This window comes from Lithohypha guttulata (genome assembly GCF_036872675.1).
Source record: "Lithohypha guttulata strain CCFEE 5908 chromosome Unknown scaffold_3, whole genome shotgun sequence".
Classification (NCBI taxonomy): Eukaryota; Fungi; Ascomycota; class Eurotiomycetes; order Chaetothyriales; family Trichomeriaceae; genus Lithohypha; species Lithohypha guttulata.
In genome coordinates, this window is record NW_027042752.1 from 2,432,149 (window position 1) to 2,455,074 (window position 22,926).

The 22,926-nt window shown below is 49.1% G+C and overlaps 10 protein-coding genes across 10 annotated transcripts; 6 read left to right on the forward strand and 4 right to left on the reverse strand.

Annotated features, from left to right (window-relative positions):
* Nucleotides 1–469: 469 nt before the first annotated feature.
* LTR64_004676 (uncharacterized protein) lies at nt 470–1,783 on the reverse strand (the record flags this gene model as incomplete). The annotated part of the gene is made up of 1 exon (XM_064899021.1): nt 470–1,783. One exon carries the CDS (start codon nt 1,781–1,783, stop codon nt 470–472), a length of 1,314 nt encoding a protein of 437 aa, XP_064754978.1.
* Nucleotides 1,784–2,160: 377 nt separating this feature from the next.
* LTR64_004677 (uncharacterized protein) lies at nt 2,161–4,521 on the reverse strand (the record flags this gene model as incomplete). Its single annotated transcript, XM_064899022.1, has 1 exon — nt 2,161–4,521. The coding sequence occupies one exon, from the start codon at nt 4,519–4,521 to the stop codon at nt 2,161–2,163; it is 2,361 nt and encodes a 786-aa protein (XP_064754979.1).
* A 285-nt stretch (nt 4,522–4,806) lies between these two features.
* LTR64_004678 (uncharacterized protein) lies at nt 4,807–5,988 on the reverse strand (the record flags this gene model as incomplete). The annotated part of the gene is made up of 1 exon (XM_064899023.1): nt 4,807–5,988. One exon carries the CDS (start codon nt 5,986–5,988, stop codon nt 4,807–4,809), a length of 1,182 nt encoding a protein of 393 aa, XP_064754980.1.
* A 563-nt stretch (nt 5,989–6,551) lies between these two features.
* Nucleotides 6,552–7,364, forward strand: LTR64_004679 (uncharacterized protein; the record flags this gene model as incomplete). Its single annotated transcript, XM_064899024.1, has 1 exon — nt 6,552–7,364. One exon carries the CDS (start codon nt 6,552–6,554, stop codon nt 7,362–7,364), a length of 813 nt encoding a protein of 270 aa, XP_064754981.1.
* A 465-nt stretch (nt 7,365–7,829) lies between these two features.
* Nucleotides 7,830–9,190, forward strand: LTR64_004680 (uncharacterized protein; the record flags this gene model as incomplete). Its single annotated transcript, XM_064899025.1, has 2 exons — nt 7,830–7,833; nt 7,917–9,190. 2 exons carry the CDS (start codon nt 7,830–7,832, stop codon nt 9,188–9,190), a joined length of 1,278 nt encoding a protein of 425 aa, XP_064754982.1.
* Nucleotides 9,191–10,576: 1,386 nt separating this feature from the next.
* LTR64_004681 (uncharacterized protein) lies at nt 10,577–11,593 on the forward strand (the record flags this gene model as incomplete). The annotated part of the gene is made up of 2 exons (XM_064899026.1): nt 10,577–10,826; nt 10,860–11,593. 2 exons carry the CDS (start codon nt 10,577–10,579, stop codon nt 11,591–11,593), a joined length of 984 nt encoding a protein of 327 aa, XP_064754983.1.
* Nucleotides 11,594–13,473: 1,880 nt separating this feature from the next.
* PPI1 (cyclophilin peptidyl-prolyl cis-trans isomerase Cyp2) lies at nt 13,474–13,968 on the forward strand (the record flags this gene model as incomplete). The annotated part of the gene is made up of 1 exon (XM_064899027.1): nt 13,474–13,968. The coding sequence occupies one exon, from the start codon at nt 13,474–13,476 to the stop codon at nt 13,966–13,968; it is 495 nt and encodes a 164-aa protein (XP_064754984.1).
* A 1,088-nt stretch (nt 13,969–15,056) lies between these two features.
* LTR64_004683 (uncharacterized protein) lies at nt 15,057–16,013 on the forward strand (the record flags this gene model as incomplete). The annotated part of the gene is made up of 1 exon (XM_064899028.1): nt 15,057–16,013. The coding sequence occupies one exon, from the start codon at nt 15,057–15,059 to the stop codon at nt 16,011–16,013; it is 957 nt and encodes a 318-aa protein (XP_064754985.1).
* A 678-nt stretch (nt 16,014–16,691) lies between these two features.
* On the reverse strand, nt 16,692–18,008 carry LTR64_004684 (uncharacterized protein; the record flags this gene model as incomplete). Its single annotated transcript, XM_064899029.1, has 2 exons — nt 16,692–16,798; nt 16,922–18,008. 2 exons carry the CDS (start codon nt 18,006–18,008, stop codon nt 16,692–16,694), a joined length of 1,194 nt encoding a protein of 397 aa, XP_064754986.1.
* Nucleotides 18,009–20,465: 2,457 nt separating this feature from the next.
* On the forward strand, nt 20,466–21,560 carry LTR64_004685 (uncharacterized protein; the record flags this gene model as incomplete). Its single annotated transcript, XM_064899030.1, has 2 exons — nt 20,466–20,795; nt 20,820–21,560. The coding sequence occupies 2 exons, from the start codon at nt 20,466–20,468 to the stop codon at nt 21,558–21,560; spliced, it is 1,071 nt and encodes a 356-aa protein (XP_064754987.1).
* Between the last annotated feature and the right edge of the window lie 1,366 nt (nt 21,561–22,926).

Here is a 22,926-nt window from a genome sequence, read left to right on the forward strand (position 1 = left end):
AGACACATCAAGGCAGAGCACGATACGACGTGTTACTAGGTTAAAGGACGAAACTTCGAGTCAAGCTGAATGACTGTTTTGGTACGCGTTATCCGCGTGTTGCCGAGTGGAGAAAAAGCAAGCTCATTCAAGCTCTTCTCCAATGTCGGTAAGCGGATGTCTTCGCCGAACACGAGAGGTAGAAGTAGCTCTAGAAACATTACGCGTTACGGGTATAGCCAGCAACTTGTGGACTAGGTTCCTCCAAGGCCGATATTCAGCCGCATTTTTTGCTTCTGAAGTCCTAGGATGGGTCCTTTGCTGCAATCTCTGTTCTTGAAAATAAATCGTATACAACAGGTCACGCACAGGAACACAGGACTTGTGACAGGCGCCCAGGTCGACCGCTCGGTCAACATAGATACTTGTTTGGCACATCAATTCAATGTCGGCATTAGAGCGTCCTATGTCGTAGGCTGCAAATGGCTCTCTATCTATTCTTTTCTCTTGCTAACAGTCCCCATTTGTTTCTCCTCAGCTCCAACAGAAACCCAGCTGCCACGAGATAACATAGAGCTGAGTATATCTGTGGGTAGAGGTAAGGCCTATTTCCACGCCCTGTCCTGAGCTCAAGCGCAATGGCTTCTGAAAACAATGTTGGTGTGGCGTCGACGAGCCAGACCAACGACAACAGTGACGGCAGGTCTTTCAGATCCACAACTTCAGCTGAGATGGGTGCAATCGTGGCCCAGTATACCCCAAAAATCATGCCCACCACCAGTGCGAATGATATTAGGGAACCATAGTCGCGTGCGTTAATCCACCAGACGAAGCAAGAGACCCCAGACAAAGCTGCACAAGTGCCAGACACCGTGACGCGACCGAGTCGATCTGATATGACACCGACGAACATTCGACCGATACCTGTGCCCAGGTTCACCATGGTGATGATAATTCCTGCCTGCTTCTGATTCAGTCCCAAGGTCTTGCCGTAGTTACCAAGACTGTACAGTAGCACCATATATCCGAGCAGACTGAAGACACTCCAGCCCAACACCATCCACACTTGGTATCTCTTGAGGATGTTAACATCGAAAGGATGGATCGTCGGCCGTACCACCTTGTTTCGATCTCTGATCAATGCCGTGGCGATTAGCAGCATAGCAAAGCTGGTGATGCCAGTGATCCTCAGCGACCAAGCAAGACCCAGATTGTCGATCATATGTGTCGTGCTGGCACTGTAGACGATGCCAATAAAGCCACTCCCAGCACTAGTAATGCCTTGTGCCATACTTCTCCTCTTCTGAAACCATTGACTTATGATACCCGTCGAAGGTTGCCATATCAATCCCAAGCCAATACCTATACAGACTCCCTGACTTAGCACAAGCTGCCACAACGTCTTAGCGAAACTCGCTGCTATCCAGCCTAGAAGCCAGGTCACGCCACCCATCAGCATGACGGGATGTGTACCCAGCCTCCGCAACAACCAGTTCACGCCTGGCGCAGTGATGAGAGCGGCGGCGAAGTTGCTACCTCCGACAAAGGCATAGTCAATGTCGTTGGAGCCGGGGAAGATATTTTGAGTCAAGTAGTAGTTCAGGTATACACCATAGCTTGCGCATATTCCCCAGGTAGCGCCATTAATTAGAAAGCAGGCAAAGATACAGACCCAGCCGTAGCCTCCATCTGGTGGTTTGTCTGAGGGTGAGGCAGGGATGTCTTCAACGAAGGTGTCTGATTCGACCCGATTTATGGTAGGTCGTTCATTGTTTGATGTGTCATGTGTTTTCTCCTCCGACATCGAGGGGACTGCAACGACTGCAAGTGCCGAAGAACTCGGGCGTCGATGAAAGATATACTTTCTCTCCAGCTGTCCAGGTCAATTGCTTAAAAGACAAGAAACAATGCAATCACACAAATAACGTCCCGTTGACAGATTAGAAAGATCGTAAGATTTTATTGGAGATCATTTTTGCGGTCTACACCTTCACCACTACAACCTCTATTTTGGAGGCCAGTGTAAACTGCACGAATACTTCCTTTACTGCGGACAAGTCCATTTTGATGACATGATGGCGTACCTGGTTTGGAGTAGAGTCATGGACGCCCCGAAGCTGATTGGCAATCTAGAAAACGTGTGCCAAGGAACCTCAGTACGATCGGCAAGCACGGCCGGCCTCATGTCCGACTTGCCGCAGCGACGTTCAACAGCCACAGTGCTGCGAGTAGACCACAAACACGCAGGAGTAGTTGTCTTTCCTTTGACCGTACCTTCCCATTGCTGCCACCAGATGTATCAACGAACCACTTCACAAGCATGTTGGTGACCTGAGAGCAGTAATGACTGACCCACACAAAAATCATAGTTATGAGAACTGATTCTGCCCAAAAGGTCCAGCTGCTAACAACTGTGCTTCCACTTCCCATCCAGATTTTGTTGAGCAACCCGACTTGCAATAGTCCCCTGGTGTCTGCTGCAAGCCAGATATGATACTGAAGCACGAAAAGTTCCAGCGAGCAGGACCCGATCCACATGAAGGACGTAGCCACATACTCTCTTGCTGCGCTGCAACTGTTTCGCAGCATTATATAGCCCGAGATGGGTAGTATTGAGACCAGCGGATGTAGTTGGTTGTAAGTGAACTTGTCCTTACATTGAGAAGCAATCATGACGTAAGCCGCGAATAGGCAACAAGCTAATGCAACAATGGGTGGTGATTTTCTGGTAGGCACAAGGAGTATTGAAGGGTTGTGCGCCTGGACAGTAGCTAGCAGCATCCCCAAGAATGGTGCCAAGAGGTCTAGCTGTACTCGAAATTGAAGCTCCTTTCCGTTGATATCTGGAACGCCAACAAACGTCAGTACATTCGATGGAGACAGAGACATTCCCGATTCTTGTGTAATCAGCACTAAAACGAAGCTGGCTACGAGGACTCGAGCCACAATTTCGGACACTCTCGGAGTCGCATGCTCTCGTCTCTTGACACCCCAAAAGGTGAAATAGGTTACCAGAAACCAGATACTTGCAAGGCATGGGAAATAGTAGAAGTCCCAAGTGTTGTGCATCACCAGTGCTAGAAGGCAGGGAAGCAAGTTGAGCCGAAGCAAGACGGCAGCAAGTCGATTAAGAGAGAAGTCCCTCATTTTGAGAAAGTACATCGCATGACCATAGCCGGTCAGGAACAGGTAGGAACCCACGAGAACGCGCACTATCTGGTAGACCCAGAGCACTTTCGACATGCCGAAGTAGTGATAGAGCAGAATCACAATCTGCATCCATCCTTTCCACTCCTCAGACTGAGCTCGCGGTAGCAAGCCTGGATCCTTGGAGGGTGAATCCTGGAACGACTTTAGTTGTGGTAGAGTCTGAGTCAGAAACGCTGTTGCTTGCTTGATGCGGAAGAGATTCGCGAATAGTGTTGCGCCCGCTATGCATGTAAACAACGCTTGACTGATGACCTTGCTAGATTTTTCAAATAGGGTTGTACGATCGGCCACCCAGCAGTATAGCAGTATTGACACCAGAACAGCGAACGAAGACGCCGGATGTAAGTCGAGCTTGTAATTCAAGGGTAGAGTTGGTCGTACCCTAGCAACGACAATGCAAGCCGATATCAGTGCAGCCACCAGTATATATGGTGCTTGTTCTCGACTATCCTTGACACATGGCAGAGCATAGGCTTTGTTCGTGCCTCCAAAGACCTTGTCGTTGCAAAATTTGTTCAGCAATATATCTGCTTGGACATCAGCTATGATGTTCGTCACATGCAACCCCGTCTGATCCATGGCTGATGGATGGCGCGTAACTTCGCGAGCACTCCACACTACCTGTAAGTTAGATGAGCGCTCAACGGCTGCAAGGCTGAGAACGATGCGTAAAATTCTGCCCAAGGTCAATGTACCAGCTCTTTCGGCATCGAGCCAGTCGTGACGCAGATGTGGTGGAGGTACTGCGATCACTGGGACTAGCCTATCTTCTTCTCTCCCGATGCTTTTCGTGACTTGGGTGATGGTATCATTGAAGTTTTGTGCGAAATCATGACCTCCATGTCTCGCATACCATAGTCCTGTGCTGAAGATCACCCCCAAGCTTTCGTGGCTTGCTGGAGTGTTCAGCAGCGCGATTGTGCCGGTACCATTGAGGTAAGGATCCCAGTGGAAAGCTAGAGACGCGTTGCCTTTTCTGTAGTGTAGCCCTTCGTGTTTTTCTGCTTGCGTCTGAGCAAATTCAGCGTCTTCACCACCGAGTTTGATAGCTGTCGCCCAGAATACCTGACGAATTGTCGAGTCGCCAATAAAATGAAGAACATGGCTATCTAAGCAGTCATGTAGTGTAGGTGCGTCGTACTTGTGAAGTATGCTACCTGGTGGGTGCCACGTATGACTTGTTGTAGAACCACTGGATGCCTTGGACCACTTGCCAGATGAGAAGAGACTATCGCATGTACCAGATCTAGAGTGGTGTCTCAGGAAGACAATGAGCGCAATTAGAATGCCAATCAGTATTGGCACAGTCTCGAGTCCGTGCCTCAGAAGCATGTTGAATTTCTTGATGCCCTACGGACAGAGCACGAGGGAAGAGTTGTGTGTGGAACAAGGTTTGAAAGTGTATGCGCCTTGTTGTTCTGGAGGAGCGAAAGATCTGACGAAAATTTTAGTGACTTCCCCGTTCGATGAAACCCTCAGACGTCTACAGTCTGCAGCTCAGGTTCTGCTCATCAAGGTCTAGTGGCTGTATTGTAGTGACTGATCTCACGTTAAAAGTAGCACTCTGCAGTTGATGACAACCTCAATCACCGAGGCTTGCATCGCAGTCCATCCTGTTCATCGAATATCGGGTTCGCCCATCCATTCTGCAGGTTGTAGCCCGATAAGACCCTCTTCATCAGCATCTTCAGCTCCTCCCTTCTTCTTGGCTCGCTGCTTTGGCCTCTTCACCAGCTTTCTCATCTCCTTAGCACTCGACTCGTCCCTAGCAAACACCTGAAACCCCCTCAAATGTGTGTCCTTGCCGTTCTGGTGATTTTCACAGATTCTGACTTGCACAATCATTGCCCTCAAAACATCACCTCCTACGAGATCATCTTCATCCTCGTCGTCTTCCAAGTCCATCATACTCGTGTCTCCGTGCTCTTGCAACTGCATCTTTCGCTCATAGGCTCTTGCTCTTCGGCGTTCCTGGTCATCATAGTACTTCTGTTCTCTACCACCCACACCTTTCAACGATATGTCAATCCAGCCCCTGATTTTCCCTACATTGCTACTCATCTCGCCCGTCGTCTCATCTATCGTTTCTTCAACTTCCCATGTCGCAAATTCAACCAGACCTCCTTCCGACATTCCTGCATAGAACTTCATCTTGGTGGGTGTGTATGATTCGTCCAACTTGAAGTCTAGATAGATACGCATCTTCACTATCGAGACCAGCTTGAAGAAGTGGAGGGACAAAGTGTGGGGTTGAGGGCCATCACTCTGCCAGAATTGTGAGGGACTAGGATTTCTGAGTTGAGCCAAAGCACATCCTGGCTTTGCCGAGGAAAGTGTCCAGGTGGCTAAGGAGGAAATATCTCGCAATCCAGCAAGGCTCTTGTGGTCTTCTGCATTGTGCTGCACTGATTCTACTAGTGAGGTCTCATCCTCATTAAAAGTGTCTTCGTCTGCAGAAGAGAGCAGATGTGCTGGAAGATTGCTCTGTCCACTGGGCTGCCGTTCCTCCACAGTATTGCCTGGCGTATCGTGGTCTGTATCTGGTTGATCCAATAAGTCAGCGTGTTGTTGGCGTCGAAGTCTTCCAGACCTCGCAGCTTCTGGAACGCTTGAGGTAAGATCCAAAGGTCGAGGAGCAGACTGTGGTGTGTTCTGAAAACGTGGCCCAGTTGGTGTCTCAAGCATAGAAGGAGGAATCGTAGCGGTTATGGGATTGGTAGCACCGGTCCTCGTAGGCGTAGTTGCGGAAGCCTCATGCTGTGCAGGAGCACCCCCTGCACGCCGTGCTGGACGAGGCATCTTTCACACTGGAATCTGAGCATGGCTAGGAGAAATCACGTCAGATGTCGCGTTGTTGGCATCAACGTTTGTTTTCCAGCGCAGGGCAAGTGAGACCCATCGGTTTCCTGAATGTTTGTCATGTTTGTTCGATTGGCTGCCTTTCCTTTCTCAAGCTCCATCATCACGATGGCTGCTGGACCTCTTCCATCTCCCACCTGCATTAGCATACGATCGTCCCAGAGATGAGGCGGAGCGGTCTTCAAGAGTAGGTCAGTGTCGATGGGAGATGACACACCCCAAGAACGTATTACGAATGTACTTTACCGTAAGTCAGCCAAAAGACCAATGACGCGCGATTTGGCATAATTCTGAACGATGTGATGCAATACCTGTTTCCCTCTTTGGGGCATCCTCCAAAGCTTCTTGAGTGCTTTGTAATACAACTAAGAAGGTCAACAATGGAAAGTAATCAACCTCTTGCTCGTCGTATCTCGTCTTCACCACTCCAAAACTTGTTCTCGTCCATTTAGGAACAACTCGTTATTTGCTACTCATCCAGCATACAGATCAACTCGAGCACCATGGCTACCACAAAAGTCCTGCTTCTCGGAGGGCACGGCAAAGTCGCCCTTCATCTCACCCCCTTACTTCTCTCAAAATCATGGAATGTGACCTCAGTTGTCCGTAACCCTGATCACGAATCCGAGATCCTCAAGCTTGGTGAGGACAAACCTGGCAAGGTTAACGTCCTTGTAGAAAGCCTCGACGATGTGGACTCTATCGACAGAGCTAACTCTGTGCTTGACAAAGTGAGCCCTGACATCGTGGTATTCTCTGCCGGTGCTGGTGGCAAAGGTGGCCCAGCCCGGACAAAGGCCATTGACGAGGTCGCAGCGAAGCATTACATATCCGCCTCACTAGCCCGACCTGAAGTCAAGAAGTTTCTTATGGTCAGCTATATTGCTTCTCGTCATGGACGTCCACCTTGGTGGAACGATGACGATCAAGAAGCAGCTAATCATGTGAACACCAAGATTCTTCCTGCTTATTTTGCCGCGAAAGTCGAAGCAGACGAGCACTTTGCTGCTGCAGCTAAGAAAAGAAATAATAGGGACGCAACGTTTCAAGCCATCAATCTACGGCCCGGAACTTTGAAGGATGATCCTAGTGATGGAAAGGTTGCCCTAGGCAAGACAGGTGCACGGGGTGATGTGAGCAGAGAGAGTGTTGCGAGAGTAGCAGCAGCATTGCTTGAGAGAGATGACACAAGAGGCTGGTATGATTTGTTGAACGGCGATGAGCCAATCGATCAAGCTGTTGCACGGCTGGCTAAAGAAGGCTGGGATGGAATACAAGGAGAAGATCTTGAAAGAATATACGCCCGGTCGACATAAATACTCAATTGTATCTTCATTCCGCTGGAGCAATCACTGATACTGTAACTACGAATATGAATTAGTCATACCTCTCTCCGCCTGGACAGCTTCTATGCCGTGTGAATGTGGTGCATCGAGATATTAGAGCCTGCCGTTCGTGAAGTGTGCCTAGAGAACACCCCGAAGTATTTTCTCTAGGCAACTTTAACGCCCACTGCAACCCTTATCATTCACAATTTACGCGTCTCTAACTTAATTCTCGTGTCATGCTGACACTGTCTACTACCACGACGATATGCAATCGAGCAGTTTGCTTCTGAAAGGTCGTTTGCCTGTCTAGCCCACGTGCATGCAAAATGTCTAGTAGTGTTCACAGAAAGAATCCAAGTCGAGGTTCGTCGCGGAATCACCACGAGACTCCTTAGCTTACAGTATCAGCTTCATTACCAAGACGTACCACAAGGGGACCACTAGATGAGGATGATGGGTAAGAATATATTGTGTCTGTAAAAAGCCTCTGACTAACGATAAGATGAAGCCCACTCTCGACCAGCGCGGCACTTTCACCAGTTTCCCCTGTCTCTACCAGGGCTTCGGCACCAAATACGCCCCTTGAGAGATTGCAAGATGTCGATCCACTGGAGCAAAGAAAGGACCTTCAAGGTCCTCTGCTGGGAGAAAGAGCAGAAGCGGACGGCGGTCCAGTCGCAGCCGACATGAAACTGTCATTCCTCCTGGATTCTGCTATCTATCATCCTTTGAGCCAGGTTGATGTGCCACCACAATTCCGCAAGCCCTTCATGCCACCGCCGCAACCTGGAACAACGACAGCACAGGCACTCAACCAACTCAATTTGTTGATAGGCAACTGTGACTTCGTCGGTGCAGCACATTATGCGGCTGTCTGCTTATCGTCAGGGGTTGTCAGCGCCACTGACCATCCAGTCATATTTCGATTGCTTTCAGCTAGATTTTCGTGTCTCGAGCTCATCGGCCAAGTGTTGCTCGCAGCACAAGAAGCAAAGGCCCTCGAGGACTTGTCCTCTGACTTCTATTATGTGATACCAGAAGTGTCAGAAGCAGAAATCGAAACACATGATGGTCGTCGTCCGCTGGCGAAGCACATCATGCCTTTTGATCTTAGAGTCCAAGCTACAAGACTGCAAAGCGTCGGATTCTCTGATCTGAGAAGAGGCATCACAGCGCTATATGAGCTTGGTCTAGAAATACGCGAACACATTGCGTCTCCTTACACTTCGGATTCGGAGCGGAGAACATGGAGTGAGAGGCTAGCTTCGTTGAACATGCACGTTGTCAATTCTCTGATTGAGCTAGGCGATATTGAATGTGCTCAGCGGACGTTAAGTCATTCGAAACCAGCAGATGCTGTGGCTCAGACATATTGGGCACAGCAGATGGTACTAATGCTTATAAGGCTAGGGCAGCTGAAGAAGGCTGAAAGATACATTGATGAATTAGAGGCCGACGAGGATATCAAGCAACTACTCGTTTCTCTCGTGTCTATTGCCGATGGTCGCTTGGACGACGCTGCGAAGCGTCTCGAGAACATTGCACAACAGAACCCAAAGTCCAGCATGCAGGCACTTGCCAAGCAGAATCTTTCGGTTGTATATCTCTATCTGGGCCGCATAGATGCTGCCAGCAAATTGCTCGACGATCTCATCAACGATGGATACTCGTCTGTGTCTGTTACCATGAACCTAGCAACAATCTTCGATCTCAAATCCGACAGATCAAGAGACTTGAAGGTCTCACTAGTCAACACCATAGCCTCTTCGGATTCACGAAAGAGAGCCTTCACAAATGCAGATTTCAAACTTTGACATAAGCTGCAGAATCTGGTAGAACTATACCTCTTGAAACTCCGTGACGATAATCGAAGGCTTTCAGCAGGCCCACAAGGTGTGACGCAGCAGCAAGAACCACAAAGACGTGGAAGATCTGATGCGATGCACCTACCTTGTCGTAGCGGCCTGGGTGCATTGACTCTGGAAATCGGCATGCATAGATTGTGGCACCAGCTATGTATAGAGCACCTTGTGTCAGCAACCAGAATAAACCCATCTGCTGTCTCATCTGATCAAGACCGTATAGCTTGAGACCATGGAGGACCGGGAAAACTGCACTCAAACCCATACCTGCGAACATGGCTGCTCGTAGTGGTCGCCAAGAAGGAGTGCGGAAAGCTGGAAGCATTGTAACGACGATGCAGCCGGCTCCGATTGTGCTAATCTGCCGTTGTGTTAGAAGGCGTCAAATACCGTTTGCAAACTTACCATGCTCCAATACACTCTTCTTAACCCTGGATCGCTCCAAAAGCCATAAAAGACGCTGGGTATGAAAGATCCCCAGATCATCAAGGCAATACCAACATAGTCGAGCTGGTTCCAGAATTTTGCAACACCTGGAGAATGATTGCTGAGTGTGTGATAGATACCACTTAGGCTCATACCGAGTCCAGCACCAAGAAAGAAGCACAACATCACCATCACGTCTGCATTGTTTGCAAGCTCATATCGTGGTTCAAGCACCCGATATAGTACGAGTCCGAAGGGCAAACAAAGTGCACCAGGCAAGAAGTGCGTCCAGATATTGATCGTCTCATTATGCCAGTGAGTCATCGACTCTATTGAGCGGATGTACGAGTATGAGGCGCGTCGATAGCTCGAAAGGATGTAGTGATTGTCTTGTTGCCAATGAGGCAGATCTTCGAACCGAATGAGTGAGTGCCATGGTGGTTCCTCAACGGGTTTGAATGAAGCTAGGCTATCTCTTTGCGAAACATTCTTAGCTGTCATATCTGGATCTTGTCACACCGCATCTACTAACTTTGTCAGTAATTCCAAACTATTAAACATGATCTCCAAGGATGAAATAGAATGAAGTTCAGTATACTAATGCTTCGCGACATCACGAGATGTTATTTCGATACCGGACAGGTCAACCACTGTCGTAGTTCGTAGTTCGTATTCGTATTTCGTATTACGGTAGACCAATTCATCATCAGCTAAGCAGTCTTCGTGTGCAGTTACAGCTCGCATAGACTCCATCGCTCTTTCTTCCTTCGTGAGCACTTCAAAGTGTTTGTTACTGCCGGATGCCGACTACGTCGGTGCTTCACGGAGCCATGGCTCTGACCACTGCCTTCATAGTGAGATGATCGCACATGGCTCGTGCTAATTGCTACCTAAGCCAATCAATAACTCAGCATGTCGTACCAACCACCGACGTTGCATCGAAAGTCTTCAGCACCATGGGACAGACTACGACCAGTCAAGCAGGATCCTCTAGAGAGTGTTGGATTTGTTTCAAAAGGGGACAATCGATTACTCAATTTGAAGACCCAAGAAAGCTATTATCACAAAATTACAGCTCGCTACATGCAATTCTGTACACAAAATTCGAAGAACCTCAACGAGGCATTCTCGTCACTCTCTATCGACGACTCGACGTCGTCGAGTGAGTGCAACCGCAATTCAGCTGGTTCATCAGCACGGCTCAGTAGTGATGTGCGCCCAACAACACCAGCATATACTGCTCGAGGTCTATCAGCATCAAAGTTCGCACCAGTACCAACTGTGGTCGCAACAGTGAATCCGTCCGAAGAACTATCGATGATACTGACCGCTCTCCGAAAGCTACGAGAAGGTATCCTTGCAACATCGTCCTCTGCTTCATCGCCGGTTTTCTCACAAAGAGTCCATGTTTTCAACATCAGGCTAGCTATACTCGCTTTGCATCCGGAGTCATATCATGCATCTTTAAGATATTTGTTGACGGCATTACACAGCCACAAGTATCCACTTTCGTCCACGGAGCTTCGGGAAATGCTGGTGTATCTCATCCTCGACACGGCTCTTCGTCAGGACGATTTGGCTGAAGCCTACAAGATCCGCTCAGCAGCTAAGATGTCATCCGGGTTCCATGACACTCAAGTCGATCTCATCTTGCGAGCAGTTGTGACAGCTGACTGGCCGCTCTTCTGGAGGATACGTAGTAAAGTCGATGGCTACGTTCGAGCCATTATGCGTTGGAAGATTGATTCCTTACGGAGATCTGTCTTGAAAGCGATCGGCAAGTCGTATCTTAAATGTGATATCGACTGGATCGTCAAGAACGCAACTGGTAATGAACTTGATTGGGATGAGCTGGTACAGAAGGAGGATATTGGATGGCAGCGGGATGGTAACATCGCTATTATCCGAAAACCCAAATTGAAAAGCTGAATGTCGACAGCTGGAAGTATTGCAACCGCTTGCACGCTTCTCAGATGTTGAATATTACTAAGGCCGATCTATGGGACAGCCATGTCTATCTTAGGAATCAGCATCCAAGTACGTTCTTAGCAATCTACGTCATCGTCATGCCACCATTCACGTACCTTCAGAGATCCTTACTGAGCAGGCATTTCTCATGGCTGACTTACGCAGGGACGTTTGGACAATAGCACAGCCTCGTTTAAGTGGTGACTGTATCACAGCTTCTGGCAGCGACCGGATGCCGTTCGCTCGTGTCAGACCATGTCCTTTAGCTAGCATCTCTGCTACAGTGCCAGCCGTTTTGACTTGAGCCTTGATGCTGATAGCTGAACGAAAAGGTCGATTGTGGACATCATGCAGGCAGATACCATTCGTAAAGTATACGAAAGAGCGAGGCTTAGAGCATGGGATGCCACACCCATTGGTTCTGATCGTGAAGACGGCCAGAATTTCCTAGTCGTGAACATTGATACAAAAATATTTGAGCTAGTTGAGCTTCGAAATACCTTGAACTCATATTACAACAAGCCAGATGAACTTACACGTGTAGTTCAGGTTGTTGGAGATTCCGGGATGTCCTTTAGTAGGAACAAGATCGAAAATGCACTTGCCGTCCTTTCCGACCACATCGACAACGCAACAATCCTTGAGTATGGGTTCACTTGCGTTGAACACGATGCCAATTGGCTTGTTTCAGAGTATCTGGCAAAGCGAGTGAGGTCAGCGCAGTCAACAAGCCCGAACACGATAGCAGAGACCCGAGTGGTGGCTAATCTTGTTGGCCAATCTATTGAGGCCCTGGAGACTACTGGATGGTCAGGCTCTGGACACGTCCACCACTCCATCCTTTTGTACAGCTCAGGAGCGGAGCTTACGAGGTTCGGTGAAGATACCTGGCTCTCTGATGGTATCATGTTCGCTGAGCATGGCGACACAATGATTTGCTTCGAGGGTGGTCCGCAAGCATTTCACCAGTGCGTCAACGTACTTATGTTTGGAGTGAGGGTATCAGCAGTCAGAGGTCTTCGACCGAATGGAGATGCTAAATTCTCCGCCGCCCAAATGTTAGCATGTCTGAGCGAGGCGACAGCGGCTGAAAATAACTCGGTTGAGGACTATCTGAGAGATCATGCGCCAGCGAAGAAGGAACAGATCGAGGACATTCAGGCTGATATAGAAAGATTAACAAGATCAAAACGAAACATCCATACACTGGTTCGAATAATAGACTTTTAGACTACCTGGACGGCTCTGAATCTGTTGTGGTGGCTATTTTTTCGATTGGCCAAACTGTTGAGCAGTCATCGCAGAAAAGGCGCAGCTTTGTTCTTCAGCCCCACGTATGACAGACACGCGTTTTGACCAGGAACTTGAGGGACTTCGCGTCGAGGAAGTCGAGGGACAGTAGCGACGGGGCGTACCGACGAGCCTATGTTGACACGAGAGCAGAAAGTGGTTGTCACTGGAAGCTGCTTCGAGGCCGAAGTCGACTGCCCTATTGTTCTTGTGCAGACTTGAAAGTGCCTGAGATCGAGAACGACTGTTCTGAATGCTGATAGTAAGGTCATTGTGTCCAAGGTACTATTCCTTCACTAACGTTTCACTCACAGTGAATGCCTCAGGCAGAAATATTGCTAACGCCGGCACAATGTCGGCTGCCCCGCACCTTATTTGGGAACATACGCAATTCAGAGTATTTGGAGGGGCTCGACCCTGCATTTTGGTTTCGTGGTTAAACTTGCAGTACAAATATTGTGACCTGTTCTGTGAAACAAAATTTCCTTCTCTCTATACAAACCTAAACACATACACACATCTCTCCATCACAAACCTCACCAACCGCAAAGATGGTCAAGCACGCTTACTTTGACGTCAAATATGGTGGACAGTCAGGCCGAATCAACTTCAACTTGTACGACGACACCGTCCCAAAGACAGCTGAGAACTTCCGAGCCCTCTGCACTGGCGAGAAGGGTTTCGGCTACAAGGGTGCTCCATTCCACCGAATCATTCCTCAATTCATGCTTCAGGGAGGTGACTTCACTCGGCAGAACGGTACTGGCGGCAAGTCCATCTACGGCGAGAAATTCGCAGACGAGAACTTCCAGCTCAAGCACACCAAGCCAGGTCTCCTCTCGATGGCCAACGCAGGACCAAACACTAACGGCTCCCAATTCTTCATCACCACCGTCGTGACCTCATGGCTCGATGGCAAGCATGTCGTCTTCGGTGAGGTTGCCGACCAACAATCGATGGACATTGTCAAGGCAATTGAGAAGCTAGGATCCCAGAGCGGTGCCCCAAAGCAGCCTGTTGTCATCACAGACTGCGGTGCGGACTAAGCTCAGGTAGTCCTGAGTTGAAATAGGTGGTTACACACTGGATGATTGAGTGGAAGGTGCAGGTTCATAAAAGCATGAAATTATACTAGCTGCCAGTGTAGGCAGAACACAGGGTTGAAGGACGAAAGAGAACTTTTACTGGTTACTTCTGGCCACCAGAATATGACATTTACATCTTCATTCATCCGCAGTTCCTTCCATAAATGTGGCCTGATGCCAACAACTTGTTGGTGGCATCCTTGATGGCCGGCTGGTGACTTGGTGCGCAACGCACCGGACTCGAAAGTGCAATAGGTCGCCCTTGCTATTATGTGATATGCTGCTAGAGTAGAGCTCCTCCTATTTCTTCCAAACTGTTGAGATTTTGTACCACCCTTCGTCTCGCAGCGCTACGTCATTTCTGTTAAATAATGCTCACCACACTCGCATGGACCTGGATATGGGTCGTCTGTGTGCAACAGTGTTGCAAGGAAAATAGCACTTCCAGTTACATTATCCGAACCATAAATTGTCCTTCATTCCAACTCTTCATATCTATCGTCTCGGACACATCAGGTTACCTACCTTCAGCCAAGGTGACTCTCAGCCGAAAACCACCTCAAAGATCGCCATCTAATTAGCAAAACCACGTCTCTGCTCAAGATGAACAGGCACGAACCACAACATCTAGACTCCCCTGTTCTTAGGTACAGAAAAGGGACATCTGATTTACTCATGCTTTCACATGCTCTCGCCAGCCAAGAAACGTAGCCGCGGCTGCAGTGAGTTTGTAGCAAAAGCCAAGTCTTAAGGGACCGCTATACAGGCCTTCATGCCGCCACGGAGTAATATCACCACGTGTCGGTCCCAGAAACTCACTATAGTTGGGACGGAGTCACATCAGGCGAGGCGTTAGTCGATCGGGATGTGGGTGTGGTATACGAGATACGACGGTGACTTAAGCTTATGGAGCGTACGAGTCGCGATGCTGCTCTTGCGATTCGTATCGAAGGACTACTCAGCAGCGCAATGCCCTCATCTCTATATAACATGCGGTGGGTATTGTCGGCACAAAGTGCGACTTTGTGGGAGATGCAAGGCAAACGACAATGGAAAGCTCAACTACCACCGTCACACCTAATGTCCTGACAGGTCTGGGGTTCTCACCACTTAGTCGAGGCATCTCCTTGTACAAGCCAGCTGATGAGCTGAGAACGAGTGGTGATGAGAAAAGTCCAACACTAATCGTTATCTGCTCGTGGGCATTCGCGCAACCCAAGCACATCGCCAAATATGTTCAACCATATCAAGAACTATACCCGTCCGCAACCATTTTGCTCATACAGAACATCATCGCCAACACGATATGGGTGCCTGACAGCTGGCAGATGAGCTTCTTCCAACCAGCAGCAAGAGCTATTCAAGCACATCTTTCAGCATCACCTAAGCCACGAGTGCTCCTGCACGCTTTCTCCAACGGTGGAGCTCACGCCGCGGTACAGCTCGCACAAGCATGTCTCGAGACTTGTGGGGGTATGAGGTTGCCCGTTGATGCATTGGTGCTCGACAGCTGTCCAGGTCAGCCTAGAGCAGTGATCAGCGTCAACGCTCTGGTCCAGGGTGTGCCAAGCAATAACCTCTTCATCAAAAACGCAGCTCGGGCCCTGGCATACGCAGCTGTAGGCGCAACAGCCATCGTGGACATTTTGAATCTGTCCGAGCATGCACTCTGGAAGTTATACAGGAAACTCAACGATGCAAACGATGTCTTTCTCTGCAGAAGCACAAACGGCGAGGAAGCAGCTCATATCAGACCTATTCCACGCACATACATCTACTCAGAATCCGACTTGATGATTCTAGCGGTGGACGTCGTCGGCCATGCTCGCGTTGCGAAGGAGAAATTACTAGCGATGGATATTGAGAAGAACCTGATCGAGGAATTGGTAAAGATGGAGGAATTTGTAGGCACTGAGCATGTCAATCATGTAAAGAGTGAAAGGGAGAGGTACTGGGGTATTGTGCAGACGACTTGGGCGAAAGCTGTACAGTCAAGCTTACCGTGAGCGAGCGAGCCATAAATTCCCATGTTAAGACGAGGACGTGGCAGCTGGGGAGATGTCTTGTTGTCCACAGAACGCTATACGCTGATTCTCAAAGACCGCGTGCCTGCATGTTTGTTCGAGTGAGAGACGAGGCTGGGTATTCTACTTCGGTCATGCCAGTGCACGGGAGAACTAGACTTGCCTGCGGCCTCTGCTTGGCAGGAACGCGAGACTGACACGACACACATGCTCCGCAAAAGCTTGGCGCGACCTTGAAAAGGAATCTTGTTTACACCTTCATTTCTAGCATATCTGTGAGGAGTAATGGGAGCAATAGAGATCTGGTAGAGTGTATGTGATTAGGTCACACGTTTGAGATAGAAATAGAGACTCCACGGTCAAGGGTGTCATCTACCATTTCAATCTTGCTCATTATGAGGAAACTGTTATAGGTCAAGTTCAGTGTAATTGTCTACAGAGAAGATAGCTCACACAGGAACAGCGATGCTTAACACAAAACACAAAGGAGCGAAGAAGTCGTAAAGAGAACGAATTTGGTTATGTCCTATGCTAATTGGGTATACTCAACACGAGCGCCTGCAAATGCACAATTCAGAAATCCTCCCGAAGGCCCCACCGAGACCATGTTCTAGTCTTTTTTCTTTGCCCACCATCCCTAGCTGTCGACATTGTCTTGTCCTAGATAGTTGAGCCGTGAAGGCTATGTCGGCGTCTGGCGATGTGAGATCGGAGGTCTCGCTTGCCAGAAGTGCTGGACTGGTTGTAGGCGAAGTTCATGGAGATGCCTGGGACACAGGTCAGGCCAGCGGACATAGGCATGGATGCTGACCATTGTCCAGAAGCGCATCGCTGGAAAGATGAACCGTCGGGAGCACAGGCCCAAGCGCCTTCTTGATTGCAGGCTGTACCTTGGACCTGTGAGCCGGTGCTTGTGCCGGAACCGATGGGAGCGGCGGGTGAGGCAGACTGTGTTGGTGCAGCGGCAGATGTTGCGACGGCAGCGGATGTTGCAGCAGCTGTGGGTGCAGCTTGGGTGCCGCTTGCAGATACTGTTGCGAAGACGTTGCCAGATGATTGGGTTCGTTGGCCGGATTGCTGGGGAACAGTCGCAAGACCTGAAGATTTGGCACCACCTGCGAAGCTTGATGGTTGAGCAGCACTGACACCGGTCGTGGTTGGGATGACGGTGTTGCCAACGGCTGAAGATGACGCCACAACTGAAGATGTAGCGCCTGAGCCTGCGCCGATGCTAGACTTGGATGGAGCAGGATCAGACGGGCCAGATGCACCAGAAGCGCCACAACTGCCGTCGGGCTTGCCTAGAACAGCGTTCTTGCCGACTTCCAAGGAAGAACCTGGGTTAGGATATTGAACGTCGATGCCCTCCTTGGTAGAACAGCCATTGCCAATGTTCGATACAAACATGTCTGGTAAAGGACCATCAGCACGCTTGGAGATTGGCTGGGATGGTGCATATCGCTTCTTGGCTGCACCTGACAGCTGAACATATGCGCAGTTCATGTAGAATTCTCGGTTGCCGACCTTGTTGTTCCACGTCCATGCCAAGGTATAGTCACCAGGTCCAAGATCTGGATGATCAGGAACAGTGAATTGAAACGTGGCTGCGCCAGAACCATTTGGATCATCTCCGAGGTTACCTGCTGCATCTGCAGGACAACCGCCTTCGATACTATGAATAACCATCCATTTTGTAGACTTGGAAATATCTGTGCCCTTGGCAAGACTGACTTGGCACGAGCCACCGCCGTGGACTGCGCTGCCAGTAAAGGAAAGAGGGTTGGATGATCCGATGGTCATCTTGTTTACGTTGGTGGTCTGGATTTTGCCTGAGCCGCCAGCGAATTTGCAGGGGAAGTCTGCGCCAGCCTTGTCGAGTGGTCCATTGTCCGGAGGAGAGTGTGGTACTGGGGACTTCATGATCATATGGGCGCTGGCGGCAGAAGCCATAGCCAGTAGTGTTGTGAAGGACTTCATTTTGAAGTAGTTGTTCGTAGGAACTGAGACTTGTTGTAAAGATCGTAGAAATTCTTCGACCAGCGAAGAGTTGTTGAAAGTTGGAAAGGAGAGTTGTCTGAGAGAATGTTAGATTTGCGAATTGCGGTGAGATAAGAATTGAATGTGGGCATTAAGAATGGTTGGTACGAGCCAATGTTGAGAACTTATGCGATTCCCCTGTCACTGGTACATTGTCTGGGGAGTGACAATAGAACCATGAAAGGTTGGTGATATTTCTCGAAATTGTGGGGTCAGAGGGTGCTGGGCAGACACATACCTTTCTTCGAGTGGCCCGAGCGTTGGAACCTCGAACAAAGCACGGTGACAAAGGAATGGTCGTCGACGTAATGTGGTGGCTTGCTTTCCAGAAGTAGCGAGTCAAGGAATGGAACAGTCTGCCTCAGGCTAGACGTTAACGTAAGTCGACAAGTGAAGGAAGGAAACAGGAACTAGCCTGGAACAATCTTTAGCAGTCAGCAGTGATAGAACTTGAGTGAAGACAACATGTTTGTCCCGGCAAAGCAAACAGATATATGCGCTCGTGGGTATCTAGCATCGGTCAGTGTACAAGCATCTGGAATCCCCTGATGTCAAGCTGGATATGTACTGGAGACTGGGATGTAGATGCAAGGAACCTGAAACATTGCATTTCATTGGATAGAAGCTGACTGAGTTAGCCGGGATTCTGCACTACTTCGGCGTACGTCTCCGTGAACTGTCGCAGATCTACGTGACTAAATCAGTTGCAAGAACCATCCGTAAGCCACAGGTCGTGAGGGAGGTAGCTGTGCTTCCGAGAGGGTCGAATTGAAAAGCTGATTGGCGCTACAAATGAAAGCTAGGAAACTCCGAGACGGAGCTCGGGCGCGTGAGAAGCTGAATGATCCTCAAGAAGCATTGGCTAGGGAAGCATAGGCAAGTTGAGTCGTATGTCTGTACAACCCCTGAGAGACTTGAGCTGGAGATGTTTGGGTTTCTCAGATGCGAAAGATGACAGGCAGATGGTAAGGAGAATTCAAAAGGTGCGAAAAGGGAAAAGGACGAATGGTCGTGCAAGGCGGGCGGCTTGGCCGCCAGGAACAGGTCTAGCTGGATCGGCGGCACCTGCGAGGGTCGTGCTTGCCGTGATGCGACTGGTGGGAAGCTGACCGCCTTCCGTTTCACTTGCCTCTCCATTGTTTCGTTTTCTCGACCGATGTGACCAATCACTGTCACCACCTCAGCTTACCGAAAACATATCGACTGCGACATCCGCTCAACGTGGCATACGTACCTGAGTCGACTGTGGTCTGGCTGGCAACCCCTACACGTCTTCTTGAGCCAGATGCAACGGTTGGTAGACAAGCTTTGTGATGCACGGTGTTCCTACGCTAAGTCTTTTCCGCCTAAGTCGAAGAACTCCTCTGTAGCAGCTGTTGTTATGAGAAGACCATGCAGGAATAGTGAACGCGATCGTTGACAAGGAAAGGAAATGTGTTGTTACGATCGAAAGTTACACTTTTCCGTAAGATGTCGTTGTCCAAAGCCGTGTTATGCAGTACCTCTACGATCTATCCATTTACAAGCTCTTCGCAGACTCTGAAACAGCCATGTGTCTTCGTTGGCTGAAGTCACATCGCGTCGGAAGGTATGCAAGGGCCCAGTGCGACAAAGAGCTAGAGACCTGATATCTCCTCATGACTGTGTTGACGACAATGAAAGAGCTAAGGGACAAACTACAATGAACCCCGTGCGCCTTGAGGAACGATCGTGGTATTGACTATGCTATTCGTTGCGAGGAGAGAAGCAAATTCTAGATATCGATAGCAGTGAATCGAGGAGACAGAGAGTTCAAGAGTCCGCATATCACACGGAAAGTCGACACGGACCGTACCATCTGGCTGCGATCACACATTCAGTATTTTGTAAGCGGTGGACTCTGTCTGGGTTATGACCATATCAGGAAATGTACAGTACCTGTGCATTCCTCCCTACCATCACGACGAAGTAGAGGGCGTAGGAGCTGCGACTCAACCTGAGGTTAGCACCAAGACAAATACCGAGTGCCTAGCAATACCTGAATTTTGAGTGGAATGTGACGATGTCTGAAGACGATTGATGTACATTCTTCTTCACCGAACCAGCTTAAATACACGTTTACCTGCCTGTTTAGCCCCTCTACAGCCCCACGAAAGGGTGTATAGGGGCAACTTTCCGAGCAGATGGCTACACCATGTCACGAGTATTGGAGGATACATATTTGCGTGATTTGAGCAGCATCGTTCACCATACACTGGCGCACAGGTGTCCTACTTGGGCTGCGCTATCTTGGAGAACACCACATCTATTCCATGCCCTTAATAAATTTATGCCAGTGCTCCTGCTTTTGAAATGTCTTTGCCGTCACACTCCCTCTTGCAACGCCTTCGACTTGCTGTACCACAGCCAATACGCGAAATGCTTTCCTACTTGATCACGTTACTGTCCTTGCGTAATATCGTCCTTCTCTTCTGCCTGCTCAATGTCAAGAATCTTCCTCTGGTGTGGGAGCTGCGGCTGTTTTACCGCGCCTGGCGATCCTGGAAGTCCAAGCACGAAGTTGCGAGACTTCTCGAAAGAGCTTCGTCCTCGTACACCGCGCAGAATCGAGCCCCGGCGTCCTCCCACCCGATATTCTTACCTCTCACAATTAGCAGCATAACGCCCATGCTGGAGATCGACCACAACCTGCACAAATCGAATAGCACATACTTTAGTGATCTGGACGAATCGAGAACTGCTCTTATGGTCCATCTAATGTCTAGTACAAAGTTCTCCCCTGCCGAGCTGGAAAGAGAGGGTTACAAGGGTCCTTTTTCTGTCATCTTAGGAGCTGTACATACCAGCTTTCTGAAAGAAATCAAGCCCTACGAGACCTACCAAGTTCGGAGTCGCATACTCGGATGGGATGAAAAATGGATACTGATCGGATCCGTTTTTGTCAGACCCAAGAATGAGAAGGATAGAACACGAGAACGGAAAGACCTATCTAGGAGAGCCAAAATATCTGGCAAGAGCGAAGACGAATTGAAGAAAGAGCTGACAGATGGCGGTCACGGAGAGGTTCTATTAGCATCGTGTCTTTCCAAGTACGTGGTCAAGAAAGGTCGATTCACAGTCCCTCCCGAGCGTTGTTGGAGGAGTGCAGGTTGGCTGCCGGAGAAGCCTGCTGGTCAAGCTTCGCCTCCAGTTGCACTGGATTCTTCATATGCACCTACACCTGATACGGAGACTGTGATCGGAGAGATTAAGATCACGGAAGACACGCTACGACGGCGAGCACAAGAGACAGCTGCTGGAGCCGCAGAGAAGCTTCGACAGGTGCAAGGTCGGGAAACTGTACAGATAAGTCAAGCTGACGAGGCTTGCAGAAAAGCTGCTTCCCATTGGTCTTGGGACGACATCGAAGCCGAACGAGCACGAGGCATGAGAATAGCTGAAAACTGGCTGGGCCTTGACAAAGGCTTGAAAGAGCTGTGGGAATCAGATCGCGCTAGAGGCGTTGTCCCTTGATTCCCTGCTACACTCAATACCTCTGTCGATCACGTACGACACACGCGTGCAGTCAGTTACTATGGACATTCACATTTGCCTTACCAGCAGCACTGGGCATGTTAAGACATGTTTTGCTTTTCCAAGAGCCGAGGCATATTCGAAATACTTCCTCTTCAAGCAGCTTCAATTACCGAATGTAGCAATTTGGTATGGATTTCGATCCACAAAAGCATATTTTTGCCATTGCCTCAATAGAGCACGATGCGCGTGCCAACCAATCACACTGCTCCACGCTGCAGATCGCCGGCTTGGCTCAAACGATCGACATACCAATTGCTTCTGAAACGAATGTTGGATTTCGTAAGCTACAAGGCTGGTCAGCCGAGTAATTCTGACGAACAGACGATGGTGTGTTGTGAAGGACGTGGCGGAAGTGAGGTGCAATTGCACGAATTCTGTTATGAATGACAGGCCCCAAATGTGATTCAGTCTGCACCCTGTACTGATAGAGCTCGTTGTATTACACAGCGAGAGTGTCACCTGTCGAACTAATTCGTGCATTGACATTATCATTACTACTCCTGCAATTCTGAGGAGCCCGAATTGACGCTGCAACTCTATTGTTATAATGTCATGGACATCGGAACGTGTCGTACACGAAGGTGGTCTAGATCTCGGTCCTGCGACACAAGGTCTCAGGTCACTATCAACCAGCTATCACCTTCTCGCCAACATTGAGGAAAGAGCAACCGTTTCGCTGAATAATCCTGCAAACTGCCGTGTCGTTGCTCTGGCATATCCTACGCTGTTGTGCATCCCTGGACTATGCAAAGCACTCACCTTGAAACCTTATTGCTTCACAAATACCAAAAAGTTTATAGCCGTCTAGTCTCCTCCAGCGGTTGGATTTCTCATACTGCTTCCTCTCAGGCAATTAGACTGGCATTAAGTTCGAAGTTGTTAAATGTTGATGGCTGCAAAGATAAGTAGGTTACAGTAGACTTATTCCACATTAGCACCGTGGCTCCATGAAAGTCGCTAACTCATCACAACGTAGCTCTATATCCTGATAGATTGCAGATAACATTGCTCTTCACATCGCTCCAGTATTGGTCCGCCTTTAACGTACTGTATGGACATTATCGCATATTGCTGCTGTGGTAGCATATACGACTTCGGAAATGGCCGCTCAGTGCATATAGTTTTAGGGCGGATCACGGCAGCAAATTCTCATCAACGTCCCTCGTCCAGTATGGAAGTATAAACCTGAACTTCCGCGAACCTCCTTCGGCTCCAGCAATCTACAGGAATAAACCACGAATCTGCATCAACCTCTCGTACCCCTAGACTACTTGCTATCATCTAGACGTTGATTAGTGGCGTC